General features: G+C 41.3%; 1 protein-coding gene across 1 annotated transcript in view; it reads left to right on the plus strand.

The window, feature by feature from the left end:
• LOC121949058 (contactin-associated protein-like 5) overlaps positions 1 to 21,678 on the plus strand; it is a 362,843-nt gene that overhangs the window by 286,201 nt on the left and 54,964 nt on the right. The window contains exons 13-15 of the mRNA XM_088082827.1: positions 7,127 to 7,327; positions 18,155 to 18,311; positions 19,522 to 19,649. Coding sequence (XP_087938953.1) covers positions 7,127 to 7,327; positions 18,155 to 18,311; positions 19,522 to 19,649 — 486 coding nt within the window. The remainder of the gene's footprint in view (positions 1 to 7,126; positions 7,328 to 18,154; positions 18,312 to 19,521; positions 19,650 to 21,678) is intronic.

A 21,678-nucleotide genomic window follows, 5' to 3' on the forward strand; every position in this document is an offset into this window, starting at 1 on the left:
GAATGTTCACAGCACGGTATCTCACACAGGTGCAGTTGATCGTTCAAGCACTCCCAGTTTGGTGTTAATTTTCATGAACGTCGGACATATGAAAACTTACAGAGAAACACCATATAACTGAATGATATTTAGGTCAATGAACAAGTTAGCAACACATAAACAACATGGGCTTTCTAACAGTTACTCAGCATAGATAAAGGGATGTTTACTTCAGCCAAGGTATTTAGGAAACTTATCCATCCTTTTGGAGGAGACTGAGGTTTTTTATAAGTCTGCGAGAGGTTTTTGAATAAATCCATGATATAAAGAACCTTTTACCTACCCCTATGACCCCTATGAAATTCACCCCTCGAGGTCCAGTCCACATCACATTCCGATAATTTCTGCATAATGTACCGTGCATTTTTACAGGAGTAGATTTTTAAAACTGACCTCGCTCACCGCATCTCCTGATGATTCCAATACGGGATCCGGTGTCTGGGCAGATGCAGACACAGTCCTTTCAGGCCCGTCAGTCCCGTCAGATGTTTGGACGGATGTGAAAATGGCACTTTCAGTCTAGGGTCAAATTCAACCTCCTCCATCAAGGCATGGTGTGACATTTTTTCTTTTCTTTTTTTTCTGTGAAAACATAAACTCGAGGGTAACCAAAGGCAAGTCTTCCCGTCAGGAAGAGACGTCTTTATCATAAACCACTGAAACTTTTTCTGAAATGTTGTGTTTTTCAACAGAAACCCTTTTTTATCCCTTCTAATGCTGTGCTGAAGGGTCTCAAGCACCGCCTCCTCCTTCATACCATCCAGGTACCCTTCCACCAACCCCCTCACACTGTCAAAGTTGATCTGTTCACATATACCTTTAATTTTCATTACGACTTTTTTCTCTGTTTTGGTTTGGTAGGCATAACTTTTGGGACCCGATGCTGCAAATTCCTGAATTGTGTCACCCCCCAACTCGTCCGTCAAATCCCCCAAATAATTACCCAACTCCAGAGGGGTCTCTCCATCTTTCAATGCATAGATCAGACTGTCTGTGTCCAGTATATAATACGTTTTGTTGCAACCTTTCTAAATGGCTGAATCAACTTGTAAAGACGTCCAAGCGAGGGGAGAGGTAATAGAAACGAGTTTTGACCTTTTTACCCATTTGATCATGCCCACACGTGCTCCTCATCACTATAACTCCACTGAATCAGAGCTACATCAACCTCTTTTTTCAATCTCGGTAAGAAAAGACACGTGTCTGAGATCATACTGACCCGATAATGCATAGTTGAAAAACTAATCGTGGGTTCTGATGAGACTGGTTTGTACCAGATTGGTTCTCTTGCTACATTTACCCCAGAAGCTGTTAAGACACAGCTAGGACACCTGCCTCTTGACAGGGTTTAAAAGCATGATCGATGAGATTTTTCAGGATCTAACCGAGTGCCTTAGCAGCTTCTCGTACTCTGCAATGTATTGTTTTTTCTTGCCTCATCATTCTGTACGTCAGGGCCAGAGTTTTTCAGGAGGAACCTGGTGAGAAACACCTTTTAGAAAGGAGTGTATGGTAGTCAACAAAAGATTCCACACGCTGCTACTCTGCTCAAAAATGCCACACCTCTGTGATTTTACGCAGCCTGTAACCCAGCTCTAACGCTTTGTTTAACTCGACGTAGTCACCCAGAGACTCCTTTTCAAAGCTCTGGCCTCTTCATCGTGAGTGAGCCTCTGATAATTGATTTCCGCTCAGCAGAGGACATAGTGTTTTAAACGCTAATTCAGTTAGCGCTAAGGCCGAGATGTTTATAAGATAAAGCGGGAAAAAAACCCCGAGGCAGATACACAGTGATGCGTATCAGACCAAAATACTTTGGGGTCATCAAAATCCTAAATGGATTATAATGAGGGTGATGTAAAGGATAAGGCGGGTGGCATTGACATACGGATAGAGATCAGGTTACATCTACATAATACTACCTGGGTTGATTATAGTACCTTAACCTTATGGCTGAAGTTCGACCTCCAAGAATCAAGTAACTGTCAAGCGAGGGAGAGGTTGGGGAGAAACGTAGCTCTTCATTTGAGCGAAATTTTACTGCCTCGTTTGATTTTTCATTTCCGTCCATTTTGTGCTCCAGATAATGGCATACGGACACCTTTATGGGAGACGCGTTCCTCAACTCCTGCAATCTTGCTTTCTTCACTCAGAGCGTGCAGATCTCAAAGGGAGCTTCTGTCAGAGGACAGATTTCATAGACCTGTAGCACGTCGGGCAGCCATGAAAAAGCTATCAGCTTTGCACTGGAACTCCCAGACCCATGAGATGCTCATTATCTGTCAGCATTTACATCTGTACGGACCGATCTGAGATTCCCCGGTTTAGAGAAAGGTCTAGGCTGGAAATTTTTTTGAGAATGCGCTTAACCAGGCTCCGTGTAACCACTGTATGGATCGTTTGAGTATGTTTTGGATCGACGAATCTGTAGTTGTCTGTAGTCGAAGGTTGGCCAGAGTTTTTTGCAGGCAGGAAATTGGTGACTCCTAAAGAGCTTACCTTTTATACCGCATGAGGCTAGTGGTTTTGAAACAAGAAAGCTAAAAAGGATCCACTTGGAAAATCGTTTCACTGATAAATTGGTCTCTGAATTTCACGCAACCCTCCCTCAGAATATCAACGTCGTTTTGACAGTAGTACAGAGACTCCTTTTCAAAGTTAAAAACACCTTGAGAGACCTCTCTGTACCAATTGTAAAACTCTTCCTACTCAGCAGAGGACATGCGTAAAATTACGTGAGATCGGAGGTTGAGGCGGGTAAGGACCGTGTAGTTTAACCTCTCTGCGAGCTGAATTTGTGAGAAAATGACGCTTGGATTTATCCTCAAAACCCTAACGCCTTGGGCATAGCTCTGGATTTTGCATCATGGTGACGAAAGACGGGAGTCGATGAATCTTAACTGGAAATCAGATTCTGTGAAGCTGATAATTTTACTACCTTGCATGATTATAGTGGGAGTCATACCCTCTCCCACCAGGTAACTAAGAATCAAGTAACTGTCAAAGCCTTTAGCAGTGTGTGCTAAACGTAGCCTCTCTGTATTTGACCCGCCTGAAATGTTTGACAAACTTTTCAACGCAGTCTAGACCATAGGCGTTCCACGCTTCTTATTTCGAAATTGTTAAAACCCTCGCGACGCGTTACAGTTTCATTCTGATTTTGTGAAGGATTTTGAAACTCTGTCCCTACCAGAGACTCCCCATTCTGATTTTGAGAATCTGACTCTAACAAAGGATCAGACTGCAGCTGCTGCTGCTGCTGCTGCAGCTGTTGTTGTTGCTGTTGCTGTTGCTGTTGAAAAGACTCTGTCTCGACACTTTGACGGGTGTGATGAACGTGATGGAGAGCATCTTCTATAAGTCGGACTGGGTCAGGGATAGAGTTATGTTCATTTGGTTGTTCAACATGTTGTACAGCTTCACGCAATGCAAACGGAATTATACCTCGCTGTTCAGAGTCACGATTTAATTCATTAATAGCTTCAAGTAACGCTTCAGGAATACTGCGTTGGTCAGAGGCGTGATTTAATTCATTAATAGCTTCAAATAACGCCTCTGGAATACTGTGCTGGTCAGACATGATTTTTTCCCACAGGAAAAAAAAAAAAAGAAAAGAGAAATGTCACACCTTACGTGTCTTGAGCTATTGTCACTAATGCCTGGATGGTTGCATTATACATATCAACGATTCCTTGAAGGAATAACTGCTTGCGGTCCTTGTTGTGGTCGTTGTTGTTTGCTCTAGACAGTCTCCTTCCCAGTCTCCTTTGATGCTGTTTGATCAACGACAATCTCCGACGACGTCTTCGTACTGCTTCTGTTGTAAAACAGGAAAAAAAAAGAAAATATATATTAATATATATATATACACACATATATATATATATATATATATATATATATAAATATATATAGCTAAAAATATTTAAAAGATGACTCAGTAAAAAATCACCTCCAGCTCTTCTGTCAGGCTGATGTCCACGCACTGCTAGTTCAGGCTCTGCAATTCTTTCTAAAATTCTTTCTAAAAACAGAGAAAGAGGAAAAATAAGAAAAAAACAAGACATTTTATTGTTAAAACTGCCGTTGTTTAAAACTTCTACTTCTTCTTCTGCTCCAGCCTTTAAGGGGCGCTGTATCATGGATGTATTACGGGTCTAGAAACGTCATATCCGGACTTTTAAAAATGACGGCGGTAGGACGAGACGTGATAAGACAAGATCATTTCTTTTATTTAATAGCCTTTTATTTACCTTCACGTTCCTCCGTAGACGGCTCGGGATCCGTGGTTGGTATGAAAGAGGGGGTGCTTGAGGAATGTTTTTCCAGTGTTGAAGCAGACACCGATCGGATGTTTTCCTCGTACGGAGCTGTCACGGCTTGAGGGATGCTTTCACCGGCTGGAGCGACTGGAACCACCGCAGCTTGAGGGATACTTTCACGGGACAAAGCAGCTGGAACCACCGCGGCTTGAGGGATACTTTCACGGGACAAAGTGGCTGGAACCACCGCGGCTTGAGGGATACTTTCAGCGGCTGGACCGGCTGGAGCCACAGCAGTTTGGAACGTTACGTGAATTCGCTCAGGATTATTTTGTCCGTCTTCAGTGGCGTGAATTTCTCCTCCTGTTTCTGGACGTCTTGCAGGGAGAATGCCTCCCGCTACAGGGACCCTTTCTGCTTCATCTGACCCCTCCTCGGCGTCTGATATGTCGCTGAAATCTCCAAAATACACGGCCGGGTTCCTGTTTTTGCTCTGATAATAGTTTGCGAAAGATTGGTCCATGCAATCTGTAAGTAAATAGTCTGTCAGTAAGTGTTTTACAAACGTACTGCTTTACTCAAACATACATCGACAAAAAAAAACTACTTCAAAAGTCATGTCAGAATACTTCAATGGCTCTTTAACCGTACTTTAAAAAAGAAATAAATAAATAACGGTTTAAAAAACGTCAAAACATACCGTAGTCCGATTGTGTAAAATTTATGTCAGTAAATTCCTCTGGAGTAACTTGGGAGAAAGAGAGAGAGAGAGAGAGAGCATTAACAAAGTGTCATAAATATCATAAATATCATAATTAACTCTTAAATTTAAAACTTTAAAATGTAAATATAAATAAATATCATAAATACTTACGGGGGCACGCTGAGGGTTGTCCCGAGCGCACCAGCCGCTGGTGATGCTGATGATGATTTGATTGCATAGTTCTCAACAGTAGTTACTAATCTCCAACTGTGAACCTCATGCTGTGTGCTTACACATAAACATGAAAAAAAGCAGTATTTTGTTTTAAAATGATACCCCACACCTGTTGGAGACACGTCCGCGGTTGTACAAATTATTGATTTATTTATTTTGCTTAAATGTATACCTCTGTGTGTGAGTGTGTGTGTGTGTGTGTCTGTCTGTGTGTGCACGCGCACCCGCGGATGTGTGGATGTGCATGTGTGTGTGTGTGTGCGTGTGTGCGCACATATAGTATGGACCCAATGACCTGTAGTGGACTGTGTCATGGAATGTAGTGGACTGTAGTGGACTGAAAGGGTGTATGGACATCTGATATGGTAACCTCTCACATAAGATGTTTTATGATCTCCGCACCTGTACCTAAATGTTAAAAAAAAAGAGACCAAGAGTCTACAAACACTTCACGCGCTTACTCGCTTCTCATTGGTTACCGTGGGAAAATGGGTGGAAAAAAGAAGGAACGGTCAATGGGGAAAGGGGGCGGGGAAAGGGGAGGGGACATGATGACATGGCGACATATCATTGGATGACGATTTGTCACACCTGTCAAAATTAGTTTGACATGAAGTGTACCCCTATATCTCTCTCACTTCAGACTGAATGTATTTACTCCATGTATGGATGACAAAAATAAAGGATAATGGATTTACAAAGTGGGTTTCCTTTAACCCTCAAATTGTGTAATCAGAGCAGCATGGTTTACAAAAGAAAAATATCAAGGGGAAGGTCTGAAATAACTCCTTTTACTATACCTGCCACTTTCCTAGCCTATAATCTAAGAATATAACAGAGTATTTTTACCTTGTAGTATTACTACTTTGGTAACATAAATAATATGAGTATTCCTTCCACTACTGGTAAACTCCAGTGTTTGAATTACATTGTGGAATTCAATGAAGCCCTATTTTCTGGTTTGTAGGGTGCTGTACTGTCAACATATTCTTATCCCAGCTTCTCACATGGTGCCACTCTGTCAGTGTGTCTACTAATGATGTTTTAGGTATCCTTTTGTGTCAGTTTTTTTATGCTTCAGGGTGCCGTCACTGTGATGGATTAGGCTACAAAATCACAGATGGTTAGGTTTCTGCAAAAGAGGCACATGGTAAGGTGTATAAACGCACACACACACACTGCGTCAGCTGTTTACACTCTGGGATGCCGTTACCGTGATGCCAACAAATGCACATGGTGGGATGATGCAGCATGATCCTTATGTGTACACAACAGCCCATGGTAACCAACATGGAGTGTCACCATGGTTATGATTAGGCAACTAAGTCACAGATGGTCAAGTTTGGGCAAAAGAGGCACATGGCAAGGTAATTCCATCCACCTCCTATAGGTGCACTCATACTCCTTATATTATGTTTTTACCTCCAGCTTTATTACCTGACGCTGTCCTTCTGTGATTCATGTGCATGCAATCAGGTTCTGTCCAAGCGCATTTTCATCTTACGCTATCAAGCCATGCTCAGGTTGGACGTGGAAGTTGGCTTTTGGCGTCATGCTCGTACGCAGAAAGCACTGACAAAGTGGTACTATTTGTAGAGTTAATACTGAGAATGTGCTGCAAATGACTCATTCTGTGGTTTACGTATGCAGACATGTTGATCTCCTGTCAGCTGTAGGGGCGCTAAATAAAGGTTTGTATTGTGGGTCATAATAGTGGTAAGAAATGAAGTACCAATGTGGTTGTATGAGGATTTGATATCAACATGTGGACTATACACATCCAGTATTACACAAAATGTGCTTACTGAGTGTAAAACACACATTATTTGTGGGTGTGTGTGTGTGTGTGTGTGTGTGTGTGCGCGTGTGTGTGTGTGTATGTGTTAAGAGGAGAGGGTGTGGACAGTGCTGAACCACAACATCACAGCTCCAGTCAGAGTCCAGGGCTCGTCTCTGCAGAAACCTCACATCATGATGTTAAACTACAGTGCCTCTGCTGAACAACTGCGCGCCATCATTACGGGATCAGAGCAGTGTCATCAGGAAGTGGTTTACAGCTGCAGGAAGTCTAGGCTCTTCAACACCAAAGGTAAATGGGAAAAAAAATCTCTGAAGGTCACGTTCCCACTGAATGTTTTCCCTCTCCTGTTTGTGTTATACTGAGCAAACCTCATTCTGACCTCATAAAGGAATACTTACTCTATATCCTGTGTCGCTATTCTCGCTGTGTTTTCACAATAAGATGAAAGGCAATCTCCAGTCCTCTCTGTTCATTGATCTTGAATTGCTCTGGTAGCCTTCACTGTCCCAAACTTTGCACATTTGCTCCTAAATCATGAAACAATCATGACATCTTGATTTCAACCTTTCCCTCGGTGCCTTTTGAATGTAAACAAACAAGTTCATTATCAGAGCACATCAAAGAGACAGAGAACAGGCTGCTGCAGAGCTGTATGGACACAAGCTGCACACACACTCACACTCACTCAGCGCCTGTCTTTGATGTCTGTAAAGAGGTCAAAGGCTGTCAATGACTTTACTAACCATGCAGACACAAGAATTTTATAAACAATCAACAGCCCTTCCAATTAATAATTACTGGGCATGATCATGTTTTTGTCTGTAATAATGCTAATTATCCTTTATAGGGACCATTTGTCACATTTCACATGCTTTTTATTCTTCATTTTTTGATAACATTGGCTGTGTTCATGCATATGACGTTCATTTTGGCAAGATTGTGTTGCTCAGCTCCTACAATAAGTCTAAAGTGTCCTTTGTAAACAAAATTGTTACAGTCATACTGTTGAGTGCAAAAAAGTGTCCCATTGAAACCCATTCAAACTGCAATTTTTTACCCCACATATTTGGTATGTGGAGAAAATGCATGCTATTTCCACTAGGTGCTTTGTCACAATCAGTGTTACTGCTAATCATTGACATATGCCAGGCTGTGAGCATAAAAAATAAATAAATAAATAAATAAATAAAGTATCTAATCTAATCTTAGCATGTAGAATGTTGAAAATAATTCTTTTCTTTTTTTTTTTCATCCAAAAACATAGTGGCATTATGAAAATAACTTGGCATTTAAAGGGTTAAAATGTGAGCATTTGACACTGCACAAAAAATAATTATGTATAAAAAATATTTATTGTATTGTATTATGTATGTATTAGTACCATCATAGTGATAATAGTGTCATGACTAAAACATGGCATTTAAAGTGGTACAATTCTGAGAATGAATATCTGGTATTCATGATTAGGATTAATGTTAGCCAAAAATTAATACAATGAAAGTAGAAAATAAGATAAATGTACAATATTTTTTAAGGCTTGATTTTGAAAAGCACATTTTGTGTGCAGAGTGATGTGAGTGTGTGTATATTAAAGCAGGTCCAAAGAGTTAATGGAGAAAAAATAACAGTGTTTATTTGTCTGGTCTGCAGAGAGAATCAGGCTTTTATTTGAAACAGGTTTATATGAGAGATCGTTTAACCTGTCTAATGCTTTTGTTTCTCTCTTTATATTGTCTTGTGATGTCTCCAGTTTCTGATCTGCTCCTGTTTTCAAGTCAAGTCAAGTCAAGTCAAGTCAAGTCAGTTTTATTTATATAGCCCATTATCACAAAACATGGTTTGCCTCAGAGGGCTTTACAGTGTACGACATCCCTCTGCCCTTAGACCCTCACATCACCCAAGGAAAAACTCCCCAAAAAGAACCCCTGTAGCGGTAGAGGATAGTGAGGGATCCCTCTTCCAGGACGGACAGACGAGCAATAGATGTCGTAAATGGCAAATGAAATACAATCATGGCAAAAAAGGAAAGAGAAAGGGGGGGGGGGCACAGAATAATAGAAACAGATGCATGTCATATTACAATAATGGTAGGTGTGAAATTAGTAATTGCTCTCTATGATGATGTTGATAGAGATGATAACAGTCTCATGCATATGTGAAAGGGAGTTGTCCAAAGGCAAGATCACAGCATCGGCGCAACCAGGACCAGACCACGATCAGGGCGAGCGGGGGGCACAGAATCAGTACAGCCACAGCACGAGCACAACCAAAGGCAGGGTCGCGGCATCAGCACAGCTATCACCACGGTCAGGCACAGTCAAGGTTACGGCCAGGATCCAGGGAAACTAGGAAACAAGGGAGCAGGAACGCTCCCTTGCAGTTCAACAGACCCAGGCTCTGAATTGCGAGCCCCAGGTAGTGAGAGTACCACATGGCTATCACAGAGCTAAGCTAAGCTTGCACATGGCAATGCAGTAAACAGACATGCATGATTTCTGATGGCAGCATTGAGAGAAGGAAAGGAGCTCAGCATATCAGAGGAAGTCCCCCGGCAGGTTAAACCTATGTCAGCCTAACTATGGGCTGGTCCAGGCAGCCTGAGCTAGCCCTAATTATAAGCTTTATCAAAGAGGAAGGTCTTAAGTCTACCCTTAAAAGTTGAAACGGTGTCTGCCTCCCTGAAAATGGAAGATGGTTCCATAGGAGAGGAGCATGGTAGCTGAAGGCTCTGGTTCCTAACCTACTTTTGGAAATTTTGGGAACCACAAGTAACCCTGCGTTTTCAGAGCGCAGTGATCTTGAGGGTTGGTAAGGAACTATGAGCTGTGACAGATAGGATGGAGCCTGACCATTTAGAGCTTTGTAAGTAAGGAGGAGGATTTTAAATTCAATCCTGGATTTCACAGGGAGCCAGTGCAGAGAAGCTAAAACAGGAGAAATATGATCCCTTTTCTTGCTTCCAGTTAAAACACGAGCAGCAGCGTTCTGCACCAGTTGGAGAGACCTAAGAGATTTGTTTGGGCAACCAAATAATAGGGAATTACAGTAATCCAGCCTAGAGGTGACAAATGCATGTACTAATTTTTCAGCATCTGTTTGTGATAGGATATGTCTCATTTTTGCGATGTTACGCAGGTGAAAGAAAGCCGTCCTTGAAGTTTGTTTTATATGGGAGGCAAAGGATAAATCCTGGTCAAATAAAACTCCGAGGTTCCTTACAGTTGTGCTAGAGGCCAAGGTAATGCCATCTAGAGAAATTAAATTGTTGGAAAAGGAGCTTCTGAGGTGTTTTGGGCCAAGAACAATAACTTCAGTTTTGTCTGAATTCAACATCAGGAAATTACGGCTCATCCAGGCTTTTACATTTTACAGGTTTTCATTTGCAGTTAATGAAAACTCATTAATTTCCCCTTGTTGTCCTGATAAAATCAGCATAATGAAACATTTCTACAGCAATTATTCCACCAGTAAAACAACATCACATCCTCACCACTCTGCTCCCCAGAGTTTCTCTGCTCTCTTTCATCCACTCCATTCCACTCATTTTCAATTTGCTATTTTTCAGCGTCCATCAATGAAACTAAACAGTCCTGAACAGATTTTTACTTTTGAAGCAATTAATCAATTCGACTTTGTTTTCTTTTGCTAGGCTTTTAATGTGCGGGGGGGCTTTCAGCTTTTCTGACACATGCGTTGTCATGGATATGTTGTAAACAAATCAACTCACCAACAGTTTGGGGCAGAGATGCATGCAAAAGAAAATCCCACTTTTCTGGTCAGAAGAAGAAACACACCTGCTTTTACACTTCATGACTTTGATATGATTAGGTTTTGGATATGCACAAATATTGCAGCACCAACCTTTAAAGGAGGTGAAGGAAGGTGAGAGTCCACTCAGTCCACCACCGAAAGGAAACTGTGAACAAAATCCTATTTTGATGCAAAAAAAGCAAAATGAGGAGTTGCTCCAGTTGTTGTTACTATATTTTACTGTATTTTACTGTACGGCTGCGTGTTAACAGGAGTGTAAGTGGAATATTTATTTTCTTTAGAATCGGAAAACAGCTTACTAAGACTTCTGTATTTTTGTGAATAAAAGAAAAAAAATACTACTTTGTGCATTTAAACATATGCTACTCAGTGATGCCTCATCACCTTTCGAGGTGATATAGTGACCTTGTTAGCAAACTTGCAGCTTATTTGCACATGCAGCTGTTCCAGAGCAGCAGTAGCCAATCATTCATTAGGAGCATTTGTGTTTGTGTCCACATAATAAATGTCAGTCCAGAAATCACTCTCTCTTTGCTCTGTTTTGGTTTCCATCAGCTGCTGAAAAAATATCTGTCTCTTCATCTGCTAAATGCTCCAGTCTGTTCACTAGCTGGTCCCTGAGTGTGTGTCTGCTGTTTGTTGCTGAGCAGGTGGTGCACTCTGGCTTCTTACAGCCTTTTCTCTGGCAACAGGTTTTTAGGGGGATGTTTATCATGTGAAGACACCCTGACACCCCGTGTCTGTCACAGACTGCCTCCTTACTGTCTGCCCTGTTGTTTTCTGCTGCTCACATATAAGATCTCTAAAACACAGATGTTCACTCCTCTAATATCTTTATAAACTGATTGGTATTACTTTCATTGATTATATTAATGTCCATATTGGATTAAGTGAAGATGCACAGTTGTATGAGAATAGAGACATATGGTGACAGTCAGTCAGTTTAATGACTGCTTTTCTCTGCATCTCACTCTGAACTTGAATCATTCTGCCTGATTCTCTTTGAGCTGGGACAACATCATCATTTTTCATATTAATGTGCCAACATTTGTCAAAAGTAGTTCATCCAATGCTGTTTTCTATTGACAGCTGTGTGAAAACTAAGCAATGTTAAACAACTGCACATACAGTTGTATAGGGACCTGGCTGCTCTGTTTGTAATAGAGGCCTCTGTTTGATTTGGTAGCAACTGGAATTTCTCCATGGCATTTAAGACTGTCAGGTAGGCCTAGCAAATGTTGATAATAAATGTCTGGTCAGATTCAATATATTTTAGTCAGTCTTTGATTCGATAGTTTCTCATTAAAACCAGTTAATTGTATTTATTTTTTGCCCTGCTGCTAGTGTTTAAACAACATCTTGCATTTGAGAAGGTTGGCTGTTACACAAAAGTAGGGTTTCTTTTAGAAACATATATTTGTTACAGACAAGTATAAAAAAATATTGTTTTGGTGCTGTTTTTAAAACTAAGCTATGGTATTGGCACAAGTACCTAAATATTTCAGTAACACTTAATATACCAGACTGTGACTTACAGCGTAATCCAACACTACCAGGAAAGTCCTCGTAATTTACAGTGTAACATCATCACATGAATAGCATCCATAAAATACTTCACTGTTCCTGCTGGAACTCATATGTAGGTACAGCAGAACAAGCAAGCAATGATTTGGAGTTTTAGAGGAAAGAGGAAAGAAGAAATTAATTATACTGTTAGTAACGGGTACTTAAGGTTTTTGTTTTGGGTTTTTCAAAATATACAATTGTACAAAATAATATACAAAATCAACAAATGAAGAAAGAAAGAAAACCACTTTCTTCCTTCCCAACCCAATCATTTATCCTAATCATCCCCCAATCCCCCCCACCCCTCGAGCCCACCCTGGTGGGCTACTACTGTCAAAAATAAAATAAAGCAGTGAGAGCAATGCTAACAAACAAGATTGAACAAGCAATGTACATCCTAATAAGTAAAAAGAAAGAAAATAAATTCTAGAACTTATATAAATATAACTCAAAAAAAGAGAAAAGAGGGGGAAAAAAGTAAATATTTTGCCTGTTGCTCCACACTCCTACTTGACCTTCCTATATACACATATATATATATATATATATATATATACACACATATATATATATACACACATATATATATACATATATATATATATATACTTCCTTAGCATTTCCCTATGACTCATTACACTTTATCCCAGGAACAGTAGTAAGGTAGGACATAAACAGGGTCTACAATTGAGCAAATTCAGCCCTCTTTCTCTTTAAAGCAGATCTAAACTTTTCTAGTTTTAGATGGAACATGACATCCCTCAGCTACCCCATATGTGAGGGGGGTTTGGAATTCTTGCATATTCTCATGTCTCCGCTAGTGGATTTATTCAGCTCTTCTTTGTCTACTTGTGAGTTACCAGCTGTTAAGGTCTGAGAACCGCAGGAAATGGGAGGACCCAGAAGCAAACACACAGACAGGGTGAATGGATGAAAAAAAGGTTTGATGGTTGTAGGTGGGGAGGAATGGGAATGAAGGGAAGGAGGTTTCCAGAAGCCGAGCTGGCTGGGGAGAGGATGGTGAAGGTGGTGAGGCTGGTGAGGCTGGAGGATGGTGGAGTCCAGAGTGGTGGGGAAAGCGAATGGCAGAGCCATTGCTAAGGCAAGAAACTGGGCCGTGGGATGCTGGAGCTCACTGGAGAAGGCACTGGAAAAACACTCACAAAAAAGGCAGTAAAAGGCAGTAAAGTCCTAAGTTCCAGAAGAAACAACACAGTTTGTAAAATGGAGTCACAAAAAGTGAAGTGGCCGATCTAACCACGAGTTAGGCTGAACATTCTGGCACCAAAGTCAAGTGGAGCTGGGGAATATATGCCAGGGTTGATTGCAGATGAGATGCAAGTGAGGAAGTGCGCCATTAGCTCCAGCACCTGGAAGCCACACCAAGCCCCTGCAACACAGCCACAGAAAAGGAAGAGACCCGCCACTAGCACACAAAAAATAAGTCCCAAGAATTCCACCCAAAAATAAAAACCACCACAGTACTCCCCACTAACAGACTCCTCAAGGCAGCCCACCGGGCTTGAGGGGATGCAGGCGATAGAAATCGCAAAGGCGGGACTCATCCAAAATGAGCCCCCGAGAGACCCAAGAGCCCTCCTCAGGACTGTACCCCTCTGCTGGCACAGGAAGAGGAGGGTTCTGTGGACTCCCGGGTGGCAGGGGGAACTTGGAGGAATGCCCCCCCATTGAGCGGGATTCTTGTGGTCTGTCCAGATGAGGATAGGAAGCTCAGTTCCCTCCAGCCAATGCCTCCATTCCTGCAGCGCCAGTACCACAGCCAGCAACTTGAAGGAGGGGTTATTGAGAGGAACAGGGTACTTATTTTTTATTGTTATGTCGTTGAGACCACAGAAGTCAATATAGGGGCACAGGGACATGTCCTTCTTTTTAACAAAGAAAAAAAAACGTTCTCAAAGGCGAGGAGGAGGGGTGAATAAGACCTGCACTCAGGGAATCTTGTAGGTTAGTCTCCATAGCCTCCCTATCAGGGAGAGACAGGTTATACAGACGGCTGGTGGGGAGAGGCGCCCCAGGGAGCAGCTCAATGGCGCACTCGTAAGGGCGGTGGGGGGGGCAGGGACAGGGCCAAGTCTTTACTGAAGACGGCCACCAGGTCATGGTACTTGGGTGGCACAGAGGACAGATCTGGTGGAGCAGGAGGAGGGGCTGGGTGAGCTTCGGCAGGTGAGGCAGAGAGCAAACAGAGGGAATGACACTGGACACTCCAGCTAGTAATGGTCGAGGTGATCCAGTCTATTTATGCATTGTGGGTTTGGAGCCAGGGTAACCCCAGAACCACAGGTGAAAGGGGGGAAGGGATCACAAACAGCTGAATGGTTTCATGATGATTACTGGAGATGTTGAGGGATATAGGGGTTGTGCAATGTGTAACACAGGCCAGCAATCTACCGTTGAGAGCAGTCACTCTCTTAGGGGGGTCCAAGGGCTCAAGAGAGATGCCAGCCTTCTCAACAAACGTGGAGTCAATGAAGTTGTCATCCGCTCCGGAATCAATCAACACCTGGAGTTGGATGGAGTGGTTATTGAAGCAAAGGCTGGCAGGCAGGGAGATCCATGAGGGAGAGCTAGAGGAGGAGGAATCTGACTCACCAGGACGCTCTCCACTACTGGTGAGACCCCTCTTTTGGCGACGAGGGGCAGGAAGCCATGTAGTGCCCAAATTGGCCACAGTAGATGCACAAACTGTTCTTCATGCGGTGTTAAAGTTCAGCTGGGGTAAGCCGGGCTCTCATGAGCCCAGGGGCTGCATGGGCTCCTCCAGGGCAACAGGGGGCACTAGAGACTGGGAAGGAGGGTGAGTGGCACTAGGACAGCTGGGGAAAAGAGAACTGCAGGAGGGGGAGGTGCTCTACGGAGTCTAACGATCCTGTCTTGATTCCTAATTTTAATCATGAAATCAGTTTTTCAAGGGAATTGGGTTTAAGCTCATCTTCTAGTTCTTCAGATGAACCCCTAACAAATACCTCCATGAGAGCTGGTTCATCCCACCCGGTTTCAGCAGCCAAAATACAGAAGTCAATGAAATAGGAAGCCGCAAAGTTAGAGCCCTGATGAAGGTAAAATAAACGACTAGCCGCCATCTGACCTTGAACAGGATGATCAAAAATCCTGCGGAGCTCGGTAGAGAAATCTGCAAAAGACAATAATACTGGAGAACCCCTCTCCCACAATACGGCTGTCAACTGGCCGGCTATACCCCATCGTAAATTCATTACATAGGCGATCTGGGATTTATCAGAGGGATAGCTAGATGGTTGTTGGTCAAAAACAAGTGAACACTGAAGCAAAAACCAGCCACACAAACCTAAATCCCCTGCGTATTGCTCAGGTGGTGGAACAAAAGGTTCTCTAGGAGGGTAGGAGAGGGGAGACAGTGAAACTGAGGCAGGCAGATTACTCACGGGTCAGGAAGCACTGGGAGCGGAAGCTTGGAGGTTTAACTGGGTGAGTTTAGCGGTGATATGAGAGATATGTGCGTTGAAGCTTTGAGGAGAGTTTCACTGGTTTGACTTTATTTATATGTCATATCCCTTCCTCTATTTAATCATCATTTTATGAAATAAATAAAAAGAATCAATTTATTGCCAAGTCGTTGTCTGTGGATATTATTTCATGAGAGAAACAAGATCAATTTATACAGGATAACGGTACAGATTGTGAGATTGATTAAAGTGATAACGTGCTTTTATAATTTAAAATGTATTTTCTCTTAAATGGAGAATGGTGCCCCTTTTACTTTAATGAGTGCAAATTCCAAATTCTAATGTAGTTATTAATAACCGCTACATGGTCTAGGTTAAACCTTTATGTATTTATGGAACAATATTTTGCAGTCACCTATGCTACATTTGAAGTGAAATATGCAATTTCCAAATTCATGGAAACACAAAAGGCTGAACTTGAATTACAATGTATGATGCAGAAGAAAGCAAAGGGTTTTGGAAGGGATAAAATTAAGTGTCACGGGGAAAAACAAATCCCTGAAACAGACAGGTTTTTTTTGTGTGTTTTGCATGAGTTGCATGCTTAAAATGTACTTACAATTTGTGATCTGCTCTGACAACGAGGAACAGGACAAAAATTATCACTGTCACACTTTTAATGCTCAGAGCATGGTACGTAAGATGAAGGTTAGTTTGTAATACGCACACCGATGGGAAGCTGTTCTCTGTCTTTGTACCTTGGCTCAGTCCTTGATTTAGTCAAAGGTTACCTCGTACAGACTTGAGCATGTTTAAAGGAAAGGTCAGTGAAGGTGATGACATCAGAGAAAGGTTACATGTGAATGATCAAAGCAGTTTCCCCCACATGACGCATTGTGCTGAACACACTGAACACTTGTTTGAACCATTGTTTTGAAAAATTTGAAATTTTTTTCTTTATTAACCCAGCAAGGGAAATGCTGAATATGCACTCAGCTGTCAGTTTATTAGGTACACCTGGCCAAAACTAATGCAGTCTAATGCAACAGCCCTATAATAAATCACCCCTTCATTAAAGTTATATTAGAGAGGTGTTGATTCAACTTTATGATTATTACAGTAAATGTACTTTGTCTAGCTACTGAACTGTAATATACAGAGAAGTGTCTTAACCTTATTTTTACAAACATCACATGACAAAAAATATATTAAAGAGAGTCAAATATCTCAGAAAGCAGTCTATAAATGTTAATGTGATACTGACTTACATTGAACTACAAAAAACAGTTGCTGCATGTAGTGTGGACAAGCATTTCTTACCAGCACTAAGTTTCAAAACCACCTCAACCTACCTTATATTTGTGTACTGCAATTTAAGGAAATTACTAAATTGGCTCACATAAATATTGATTAAAAAAAATTGTGATATGATAGAATTAAGCAGGCTCAAGCATGTACCAGGGACAAGTTCTTTGTAATTTTGTTTTAATTGTAATTCTGTCTTATTTTTCATATATTTTTACATTGCAGACACTATTCTATTTGCGTTTGTTTTCTTAAGTTGCAGCACATTTGCCCCTATCAGCCTCCATACCTTTGGCTAAACCACAGTGGAGAGTGGCCAGTCCTACAATGCAAACGGCACTCAGAGACATCTGTGAGTGAGTGAATGAGTGAGTGAGTCAAGTCAGTTTTATTTATAAAGCCCAATTTGCCCCAGAGGGCTTTCTAGCATACGACATCCCTCCGTCCTTAGACTCAAATATTAATTAATTAAAAACTCCCTCCTAAAAACCCTGTAATTGGTGGGAAAAAATTAGTAGAAACTTCAGGAGGAGGGACTGAGGAGGGATCCCTCTTCCAGGATGGACGGACATGCAATAAATGTCAGAAATAGTGAGTGAGTGAGTGAGTGAGTGAGTGATGAGTGAGTGAGTCAAACTTTTGAGTAGGTCATGAGATAGTTGTTTCACCTTAAATGGGCGTGAGAGTGTTAAAGAAGATGGCCCCCACAACAGACACTTTTGCACAGATGGCCCTCAATTATTTAATTCAAATATTGATTAACCATTTCATATGAATATGCTATATCACAATTATACTTACATATTTAACAAATATTACTGGGACCACCACAGAAAATTGTGGATGAACATTTAATGTCCAGAAATTATACAGCACCCCTGACTATCAGTGTAACAGTTTATACTAGGTTACCACCTAGTCCTGTGTGGCCCTGCACAGTCATTTCAAGTCTTTGCTGCATGTATTCTGGTGATATTTGAATGAATTCCAGGACCAACTGTTCTAACTGTGTGATGTTTGTTTGCAGACGGCCGCCCATTGTCCTGGTGGTTGGATCAGAGAGGAGAGAGGCATAGCTACTGGGGAGGCTTCCTGCCTGGAGTCCAGCAGTGCTCCTGCAGCCTGGAGGAGAACTGTATCGACATGAACTACTTCTGCAACTGCGACGCTGACACAGACACATGGTACATAACATATAGACAGTGATTACACAACAGTAACTTTTCCTGCTGCCCTGTGCTCAAAGCTTGAGTGAAGATTTACAAACCACAAAAACTGTTGTAATCAGAAGTATTTTTTAAGTAAAATATGCATCAATGTCACAAAAAATCTAAATTTGCATCCTGAGGATGTGCTGTTCATGTTCTGCAGATTTCTCTTAATGTGGTAACCTTAATGTAGTAATGTGGTAACACAAATATTAACGAAAAAAAGAAAAAAGAATTTTATTTTATTGGTGAGCTGAGTGGGATTGCTCATGTAAACCCAGAAAATGCTAGTATTATTAGTGTGACATTATGACAGCAATGATCCACAGATGCAACTAAGACAAACTAAGTTAAAACTAAGTTTGTGTAGCTTCGTGTTACCTAGGCCTCTTTGAAATGAAGATAGGTCGAGCTTTAGTTTACTTTGGCAGTCACTATCCTAATATCAGGATACTGAGTAAAGGCCACAATAACAGAAAAATGGTAGCCAATGCACAGCAGAGGTAACTGTTAGAAGTTACGTTACTGGGCAAGTAAAACAGACTGTTCTCTCATATTTCCTGTAAATCTACTGTTTTTATAACCTTTCTGAGAAGGTTGGTTGTGTTTGCTACCTCTGGTAAAACACATGGCAGAAAGCACTAGCTGTAACATTTAGTGACAAGAAGTTAATTCAGCCCATAGAAACTGAAACTAGATACCTCATTGGCCACAGCTATTTGTCGCTCTTATGTGTCTACACATGCTCCATATATTGGAGTGGTCCATAGATCTGCTGTGTGTAACGGAAGAATCAGACTTCTCTCAAAAATCCTTTTGATTAATACTGAACTGATTTTTATGGCATTTGTTTTGTTACAAACATGAGAAATTGAGCACGACACCGGGCATTAAAATCAGTTTCTGGTGGCAGATCTTGCTTATTTCCTCTTACTTGTACAAGTTAACTACCAGAATCAGAAATACTTGATGATTCTCAAAGGGATATTGTAAAATAGAAACATAGTATTAATAATAAAAAAACAGCATAAGTATATATATATATATATATATATATATATATATATATATATATATATATAATTCTATCTGTGCCACCATGTGCATTTGTTGACACATACTCTCATACTCTTTTATCTGGACAAAGTGAGACATCTCTCTGTTTTGTTTTGTGTTTTTGTCACAGGGCTAATGACACAGGAGTCCTCTCCTATAAAGACCACCTGCCAGTGAGCCACATCATGATCGGAGACACCAACAGAACAGGCTCAGATGCCGTCTACCGAATCGGCCCTCTGCGTTGTTATGGAGACGGTAGGTGATCATGTTGAAGTGTCAGTTTGGGCTGCTGGATGCAGATGGAGGCTTTGACTCTCAGGGTTGTTGATCTGAGTCACCTGTGGTCAAAAACATCTCATGTCCTCTTTTCTCATTCTGCCTGCTCTTTTCCATCCATGCTGCATCAGATTAAGTGAAGGCTAAAAAAAAGTGTGCTTAGAAATGACCCTATGCTTAGGATAAATTGTATAAAAATGAATGTTCTCCCTAAGTTTCTATATCTTTTTCAATGTTTACCAGTCTTAATCCCAAAACACTTTTTTCAATCACTTGATAGCTCTATATCCCAGTTTATATGGAACAACAAAACACCCAGAATCAGAAAGAGCATCCTACAAAAAAACAAAGAAATGGGGGGTTTAGCATTACCAAATTTTTTATACTATTACTGGGCTGCAAACATTCGGACCATGTTACACTGGTGCCATATTGACAATCAAGCCTTGCCATGGTTACAAGTGGAAGCCACTTCGTGTGGGTCTTCTTCGTTGATGTCTCTTTTGTGCTTCCCCTTGACGTTATCCTCATCATCTTATTCCAATAATGTTGTGGTTAAAAATAGTCTGAAGATCTGGGCCCAAATTAAACGTCACTTTGGATCTCAGGTAATACCCCTATTGACCCCCATAAATTCCAACCCTCTATTTCCCCCCTCTATTACTGACAGGACTTTTGCTACCTGGGAAGATCATGGGATCATTTCTGTAAAGCACCTTTATATCAATGGAACCTTTGCATCTTTTAATCAATTGGTTTCTATTTACAACCTTCCAAGGACCCATTTTTTCAGGTACTTGCAGGTCAGAGACTTCATTCGAAATCGGTTTCCTGGCTTTCCGGCTCTCCCGCCTCTGACTCTGTCTGATACAATTTTTGGTATAAATCCTCACCTTAAAGGCACCATTTCCAAATTATATGACACCTTTTTCACTTGCCAGACTTCGTCCTCTGATAATCTCCGCACCTCCTGGTCTGAGGATCTTGGCATAGAGATAGAGACTGATGTTTGGCAGTCTGCTTTGAAACGCATCCACACATCATCTATTTGTGCCCGCCATAGTGTCATACAGTGTAAGATAGTTCATAGAGTCCACTGGTCTAAAAGTAAATTATCTTGCATATTCCCTGGCATAGACCCTAATTGTGATAAATGTCGTCTAGGACCTGCTGACCTCACCCACATGTTTTGGTCGTGTCCTGCTCTGTCTGCATTCTGGAATTCTGTTTTTGATTCACTTTCAGCCATCACATCTGTTAATATTCACCCATCGCCTTTAGTTGGCTTGTTTGGTGTCCTGCCCCTTGACCACTCGCTGCCATCCTACTCTTCTGAACTTGTTGCCTTTTTGACACTACTAGCAAGGCGTGTAATTCTGATGCATTGGAAGAGCCCCCATCCACCCTCCCATTCTCACTGGATAAAAGACGCCCTTTTTTTATGAAATTGGAGAAAATAAAACACTGTCTTCGAGGTTCCAACGTTAAGTTTTCTAAAATTTGGCTCCCCTTCCTAGAACATGTCAGGTCCATTCAGTTGAATATTGTCCCCATCGGTGGTGCGCCCCCCGCCACTGTACCACCATCCTGAACCTTCTGGCCTGCGAACCCTGCTGTTCCAGTCCTAGTGGTACATCTGCATTGAGCAGGTCATTTTGCATTTGTGATTACGCATGCACTCATTATTATCTGCCTTTTTTTTTTGTCTGTTTACTTGTCTTTGTCTTTGTTTTTGTTTCTTATTTCCTGTTGTTGTTGTTGTCCTTGTAGTTATTATTTATGATTACCTTTTAAGACTGTACTGCTTGTTCCCATGTTTTTTTTTTTTTGTTTGTTTGTTTTTTCTTTTCCTTTTCTCCATGAATGTCTCTACAAACAACCTTGCTGTGCTGTATTATTTGTCTAGTTTTCTGCCAATTTTATCTTTTACGGACATGTATGGCCTTACACAAGTTTGTGTTTTTGAAGTTTTGTATAAAAATTTCTTGAAAATCTCATAAATAAATCA

Source organism: Plectropomus leopardus, chromosome 10, assembly GCF_026936395.1.
Source record: "Plectropomus leopardus strain MGB_pleo_1.0 chromosome 10, ASM2693639v1, whole genome shotgun sequence".
In the NCBI taxonomy this organism is placed as follows: Eukaryota; Metazoa; Chordata; class Actinopteri; order Perciformes; family Serranidae; genus Plectropomus; species Plectropomus leopardus.